The sequence below is a fragment of the Formica exsecta genome, unplaced genomic scaffold (genome assembly GCF_003651465.1).
Source record: "Formica exsecta isolate Colony F162 unplaced genomic scaffold, ASM365146v1 scaffold133, whole genome shotgun sequence".
Classification (NCBI taxonomy): domain Eukaryota; kingdom Metazoa; phylum Arthropoda; class Insecta; order Hymenoptera; family Formicidae; genus Formica; species Formica exsecta.
In genome coordinates, this window is record NW_021848663.1 from 267,184 (window position 1) to 275,265 (window position 8,082).

Below are 8,082 nucleotides of genomic sequence, written 5' to 3' on the forward strand. Positions count from 1 at the left end.
ATCTCGGACTAACGACTCACCACCGACACCATGACTGGGGCACGCCTTCTTCGAGTTTCGATCCCGGCGCGGACTTATTGGAGTGTCACGGGAGCGGGAAGAGCAAGTGTGCCTTCCGCGGAAGACGTCGGTCGCCTTGAGCGGAAAAGGCGATAATGACGGGCGACCCCGTTCGCGCCAACCTCGTTTGAGGTATAAAACGAGAAGAGGCCGGGGAAAAGGATGATCGAAATAAGAACCATGGTGCGTGTAGTTATACAGGCAGGTCTCTTCAGATGATGGAGGCCTCGGACGAGGGCTTCTCGAATGCCTGCCGAGACAAATGGCAGGCACAAAGCGGCACTTTGTATTTAATGTAAGGTAAAATACACGGCGGCGACACGCGTGAGCAAAGTTACACAAATACATTCTGCGAACGTTCAATTTCTTGCCTCCCCACTATCTTATCGCCAAGAATGTCCGCGGATTTATAGATGCCCGGTAACCCGAAAAAGGTTCGATTAAACGAAACAAGATTTAGCGTTCTGGGAATTTAATATAATATCGATGCCTTTAAAATCAAATGACTTTTTTGTTATTGTAATTAAAAAAATGTTGAATTATGCTTTATAATATTTTTAAAGCATTATAAAGTATTTATTTATAAAGTATTAAATCGTATATGCAAATTAAAAATGTACATGTATAGAAAAAGCAATTTACGAATGTGATTAAGACGTTGAAAATATTTGCGTGTCTAAATAAATAAAAAATTCAACCTACCAACCTGTATACATAGTTATAAAAAATAAAATCAACAATGTACGCAATTTAAAAAATTACACACATTATATTCTACAATGTAACATCGCGTATACATATATACGTCTTTTTATAATATCAGGAAGCGCGTAACGATCAGTAACGAAGAACCACCTGCGAGAGGGCAAAATTCGCTCGCGTTTCTTTAACGGGAGAAGGTGCGCCAGCACAAGGTGGACGGAAGAGGTGGGGGAGAAGACAGGGGAAGTAAAGGAGCAAGACCAAGTAGAAGGTGGGGTCGCCATGGTCGTGGTCCGCCTGGGAAAAAGAGGACCACGCATTGTGATCCGGGGAGCGAGAAGGCCACGCTAGGCTGACCCTAGGCTTTACATTAACCATCCACCGCGTATACACACGTATACGTAAATGGCCGTGCCCGACACCCCTGGCCGAGATTGTACCTGTTGCACCGAGTAATCATTGCCCTGCCGTGCGAGAGACTTTTTTTTTCTCTCTCTTTCTCTCTCGTGGTTTTTCTCTCGTATTTTTGGAACAAACAGAGTGGAACGCGTGACAATCTCCGAAAAGCTTCGAAAATCCCGCGAGTTATCGAGACACATCCGTAATTAACCGACCGGCGAAGACTTTTGTACCACCCAAATGTCGCACAAACAAACGCTTCGTGAGAAAAGTTTACGAAACGGTTTTCACGGAAATCGCGAAATTTCGAGATTCTCAATATGACAGAACGAAAGTCATTATTTATCCCGCGCTCCGGAAACAGGAGACAAAGAAAGGAGGAGAAGAGATCGTCTCTTTCTCTATCTCTCTCTCTCAGACGTCAAATTATATTTCTCCGCGACATGTAATTAATTCCACAGAGAATTTTTAAAACTCCACAATATAATGAAAATCTCCGTAGATTCTGCCATTCATTTTCCTTAATCTTGACAAATGGCATCACACACATGTGACACGGGGATGACAGCGAGTTCGGGAAAAAGAGGAGCGAAATATGTACGCGAGGAGATCGTACGCGTTGATACGAAAAAGTTTCATCTTTCACTGGAATTGGGAGAGTACGATGAGAGATTTTAAGGCGCGATAGGAAGTAGAAAAAAAAAAAAGTTTACTCACCTTCGGGACAGTGACACGCGTAGCCGAGCTCGCCCAGCTGATGACACGAGCCTCCGTTTTCACATGGTGACGGATCGCAGGGGATGTAGTCGCTCTCGCAATTTTGTCCGGTGTATCCGCTCGAGCACATGCATCTGCGAGATAAGAGAGAATACGTAACTTTAGATACTTTATAATTTAAATTAGAAATTCCTGTAAATAAGTAACTACAGTTTTTTCCCCCCTTATCAATCTTGGATAAAGTTCCGAATAGGTGAACCCTCCGATTTTTTTGAAACTACACTATTTTTTGTATTTTTTAACGCTGATTACAAATGTGATAATGAAAATTTGCGACAAGGTCATTTTCAAGGTCAAAACAAAAAAACTGAAAAAATATAACTTTTTAGACATTATTTTAATAAATATTGATGTAACAAAAAAATGTTTCAAATAAAGGTTGCAGTTCTTAAAAAAATACATTATTTATGTTCTATAAATTTTTTGCGTGAAACTGAAAGTTTTCGAGAAAATCGATATTAAAGACTAAAAACGGCGGGTGAAGTTCCGAAAAACTAGACAAATAGGTTTGCGTGGAACTTCGCTCTGCGTGGAAAGTTGCAAACCCATGTGGAACCTCGCTTCGCGTGGAAAAGTGTATGCGTGGAAACAGAGGGTTCCACCCCTCTGTGGGGGCTCCACTACCAAAATACTAGACAAATAGGTTTGCGTGGAACTTCGCTCTGCGTGGAAAGTTGCAAACCCATGTGGAACCTGGCTTCGCGTGAAAAAGTGTATGCGTGGAAACAGTGGGTTCCGCCCCCCTGCGGGGGGCTCCACTACCGAAAAACTAGACAAATAGGTTTGCGTGGAACTTCGCTCTGCGTGGAAAGTTGCAAACCCATGTGGAACCTCGCTTCGCGTGGAAAAGTGTATGCGTGGAAACAGTGCGTTCCGCCCCCCTGCGGGGGGCTCCACTACCGAAAAACTAGACAAATAGGTTTGCGTGGAACTTCGCTCTGCGTGGAAAGTTGCAAACCCATGTGGAACCTCGCTTCGCGTGGAAAAGTGTATGCGTGGAAACAGTGCGTTCCGCCCCCCTGCGGGGGGCTCCACTACCGAAAAACTAGACAAATAGGTTTGCGTGGAACTTCGCTCTGCGTGGAAAGTTGCAAACCCATGTGGAACCTCGCTTCGCGTGGAAAAGTGTATGCGTGGAAACAGTGCGTTCCGCCCCCCTGCGGGGGGCTCCACTACCGAAAAACTAGACAAATAGGTTTGCGTGGAACTTCGCTCTGCGTGGAAAGTTGCAAACCCATGTGGAACCTCGCTTCGCGTGGAAAAGTGTATGCGTGGAAACAGAGGGTTCCACCCCTCTGTGGGGGCTCCACTACCAAAATACTAGACAAATAGGTTTGCGTGGAACTTCGCTCTGCGTGGAAAGTTGCAAACCCATGTGGAACCTCGCTTCGCGTGGAAAAGTGTATGCGTGGAAACAGAGGGTTCCACCCCTCTGTGGGGGCTCCACTACCAAAATACTAGACAAATAGGTTTGCGTGGAACCTCGCTCTACGTGGAAAGTTGTAAACCCATGTGGAATCGTATATGTACTGCAAAGTACATGCTTAGATGGGAGAACAGATATAAGATTTAGATTCCATCGTTTTTGTTGAAAACTATCGTACGGTAAAAATTAATAGGACATAAAATGTTTTTCTCTGTAAGATCTAAAATTGTTATGGGTTTTTCATGATTTTCACTATGAAAATGAGAGATGCACCAATTTTCATTATGATATTCGTAATCAGTGCATCAAAATACGTAAGAATACTGAGTTTCAAAAAAATCGCTTTGCGTGGAAAGTTGCAAACCCATGTGGAACCTCGCTTCGCGTGGAAAAGTGTATGCGTGGAAACAGTGGGTTCCGCCCCCCTGCGGGGGGCTCCACTACCGAAAAACTAGACAAATAGGTTTGCGTGGAACTTCGCTCTGCGTGGAAAGTTGCAAGCCCATGTGGGACCTCGCTTCGCGTGGAAAAGTGTATGCGTGGAAACAGTGGGTTCCGCCCCCCTGCGGGGGGCTCCACTACCGAGAAACTAGACAAATAGGTTTGCGTGGAACTTCGCTCTGCGTGGAAAGTTGCAAGCCCATGTGGGACCTCGCTTCGCGTGGAAAAGTGTATGCGTGGAAACAGTGGGTTCCGCCCCCCTGCGGGGGGCTCCACTACCGAGAAACTAGACAAATAGGTTTGCGTGGAACTTCGCTCTGCGTGGAAAGTTGCAAACCCATGTGGAACCTGGCTTCGCGTGAAAAAGTGTATGCGTGGAAACAGTGGGTTCCGCCCTTCTGCGGGGGGCTCCACTACCGAAAAACTAGACAAATAGGTTTGCGTGGAACTTCGCTCTGCGTGGAAAGTTGCAAACCCATGTGGAACCTGGCTTCGCGTGAAAAAGTGTATGCGTGGAAACAGTGGGTTCCGCCCTTCTGCGGGGGGCTCCACTACCGAAAAACTAGACAAATAGGTTTGCGTGGAACTTCGCTCTGCGTGGAAAGTTGCAAACCCATGTGGAACCTGGCTTCGCGTGAAAAAGTGTATGCGTGGAAACAGTGGGTTCCGCCCTTCTGCGGGGGGCTCCACTACCGAAAAACTAGACAAATAGGTTTGCGTGGAACTTCGCTCTGCGTGGAAAGTTGCAAACCCATGTGGAACCTGGCTTCGCGTGAAAAAGTGTATGCGTGGAAACAGTGGGTTCCGCCCCCCTGCGGGGGGCTCCACTACCGAAAAACTAGACAAATAGGTTTGCGTGGAACCTCGCTCTACGTGGAAAGTTGTAAACCCATGTGGAATCGTATATGTACTGCAAAGTACATGCTTAGATGGGAGAACAGATATAAGATTTAGATTCCATCGTTTTTGTTGAAAACTATCGTACGGTAAAAATTAATAGGACATAAAATGTTTTTCTCTGTAAGATCTAAAATTGTTATGGGTTTTTCATGATTTTTACTATGAAAATGAGAGATGCACCAATTTTCATTATGATATTCGTAATCAGTGCATCAAAATACGTAAGAATACTGAGTTTCAAAAAAATCAGAGGTGAGCACTTTTCGGAACTTTACCCGTCGTTTTTAGTCTTTAACATCGATTTTCTCGAAAACTTTCAGTTTTACGCAAAAAATGTATAGAACATAAATGATGTATTTTTACAAGAACTACAACTTTTATTTGACACATTTTTTCTTACATCAATATTTATCGAAATAATATTTAAAAAAGTATATTTTTTCAGTTTTTTTTTGAGTTTTGACCTTGAAAATGACCTTGTCGCAAATTTTCATTATCATATTCGTAATCAGCGTTCAAAAATAAAAAAAATAGTGTAGTTTCAAAAAAATCGGAGGGTTCACCTATTCGGAACTCCACCCTCAATCTTAATGCGCGAATAATTAACACGATACGCGTGCAGTATCGATTTTCCATGCGACACGAGAAATCTGTAAGACGATCCAACAGCGAAAACACAAAACAATTCCATCGATTTCGCGTCGATATCGATGACAATAATCGAAAGAATATGATACCGTCCAGTAATCATGCCACCCATTTCGATCAATAATTATTTCAAACAAAGCAAATTTTTTTAAACATGTAATGGCATATAAAAATATTTCTTTAAATAAATTAAAGATCGTCAAGCATTTTTTTCCTTTTTCAAGAGAAATTTTTATTTAAAAAACTTGGCATATAATACTTTTATTTTAAAAATTAATATCCTTTTGGAAAATTCTTTCATGATTTATAGACATCATTCCAATGTGACATTTACACGCCACGTAAAATACTTGCTCATATAAATATCAATATACATATATTTCCCGTTTATTAACTATTATTTTATAAGACTATCTTGTCTCTAGCACTTTATTTACAGTGTTGCCGCCTATTTGCTATTTATATATATTTCATCCTTCATTTTCAAAATCCCTCTTAAAACAGTGATAAAACTCAGTTTATTATGTTTAACTTAAATTTATCAACGATTCATGTAAAAATTACAAAACAGTATTTTTTATTTTATTTTATCTCGCTTCACGCACGCGAGGATAATGAGGTAGAAAAATTTTAAATCGGAAAATAAAATTTTTCCATCCTTTTCGCAAACGCACCTCGAGCCGGCGACGAACAGTAGCAGAAGAAGCACGCGCGTGAGATTCATTTTCGCTTGTAATCGATGCCCACGAACGGTCGCAGCAGTGAAACGTAATCCTCATATTTCCACGAAGAGGCTCGATGCGCGAATGTTCACTCCATTTTCCAAGAAGAAGAAATTACCGGGAGGGAAAAGGGGGAGGATCCAGGCTCGCGGGCCCAGCCTCTCTTCTCCTCTCTCGTTCCACGAAACGATCAATTAAAAATTGGCGGTATACAAACGCACTTGATATCTTTTTCTCTTTTCACACGACTCTTATAACATTAACTCTTCGCACATAAGTTCACACACTATCGCACACTGGCTTCGGGAAAGGCCCCTTCACACACGAGAAAGTAATCCAACTTGTCAAAGAGATGACTGCGACGTTTGATAGAGAAAAAAAAAAATTGGAGTAAAAATTCATAAAATATAATCAGTTAGTATAAACACGCGATTCGTATATCGATGATCACACTGTGCTTAATATCACGATACAACGTCGCTCGCTTTCGAACTCGCGCGAATTACTCGGTAGTATCGCGGTTTAACGACCGACGAACGGACGCGCGTGTGTCTTTCCACTTGAACAGTGAAAATAATCACACTCCGTTCGGTTTATAACGCGGTTACTTGAACGAAATCGATGTTCGAACGCGAACGTGGGAACGCGCGCGCGAAACGTGCGGCGTCCTCTCGGGTGACTGGCGACTGACTAACCTTACCTTCTGCCGTGGACCGCTCAGAGGGCGCCAGCATCGCGCGCTCCCCTCCCCCACCACCGCAGCGCGCGCTCGGACTCGTCTCCCTCCACCTCACATCACCCGTGCGCTTTCTCTTTCTCATCACCGGCAAGTTTCGCGCCCCTCTTTTCTCCTGCGCTCGCGCTTACTCACACTTGAAAGTTCCCTTCTCGCCCTAACTTCGTTGCTTTCCGATCGAGACGTTATCTTTTCTCTCTTTCTCTCTCATTGCTCTGGAGCAGCATCTTTGCGCAAGAGCATCTCCTTCTTGCATTCTGCCACCTGAAGGGGGAGACGATCGACTATACAGATTCCATCCGACTCGAGGTAAGGTTTCTTTAATGCAATTTTTGAATATTTATATAGAAAGGTTTATGTTTCTTTTTAAATATATAAATAATTGAAATGTAATGTAATTCTTTTTTTGTTCATATACAAATAATTTATTTTTTAATATAGATGTTTACAGAAAGAGGTAAGATTCTTTTCATACAATTTTAAATATTTATAAAGATGTTAATGAAATTCTTTTCAAATATATAAATAATTAAGATATAATATGATTATTTTTCTTTATGTTTTCTTATTAATATAATTATATTTTTTTATGTGAACAAGAGGTTTATTTATGATGGATTATAAATTAAAAATTAAATTGAATTCTTATCAGAAATACTCCCTATGCTTTCCTGAGTGCGAGAAAAATATTCGATAAATATTGTTAATATTAAACTCCTTAAATGTATACGTAACTTTGTCGAACAGTGCTAATCTTAATCCCCTGATCGGACGTATTTTACTCGAGTCAATACCTTAATCGCTATTTTCGTGTCCGGAACACGCTCCGTTTGCATGGCGGCAAGGTAAATATGTATAAAACCGCGAAATGACGGACGTGTCCGGGGTCTAGTGCATATTTGGGGAGGATCGAGTCGCGTCGAAAGTAAAAACAATGACTTGCGCGAAACTGTTTGCACAATATGCACCTTCGAAATTTTCGAAATGGTGTCAATACTGATCTGAAAGTTTTAAATAAAAACTCACTTTCAATAATCAGGTTCGTTACGAAAGATCTTTCAATTTTTATCGAGCTGCTATACACAAGTATAGCAAAAAAACACAAGCATTATATAAACTATATATATATAGCACCTTCGAAAATGGTGTCAATACTGATCTGAAAGTTTTAAATAAAAACTCACTTTCAATAATCAGGTTCGTTACGAAAGATCTTTCAATCTTTCAATTTCTGCTATACACAAGTATAGCAAAAAAACACAAGCATTATA

At 41.6% G+C, this 8,082-nt stretch overlaps 1 protein-coding gene across 1 annotated transcript in view; it reads right to left on the minus strand.

The window, feature by feature from the left end:
* Positions 1-1,870: 1,870 nt before the first annotated feature.
* LOC115245870 (neurogenic locus Notch protein-like) overlaps positions 1,871-8,082 on the minus strand; it is a gene marked incomplete at its 5' end in the record, with an annotated part of 35,467 nt that continues 29,255 nt past the window's right edge. Inside the window, one exon of the mRNA XM_029824363.1 lies at positions 1,871-2,012. Coding sequence (XP_029680223.1) covers positions 1,871-2,012 — 142 coding nt within the window. The remainder of the gene's footprint in view (positions 2,013-8,082) is intronic.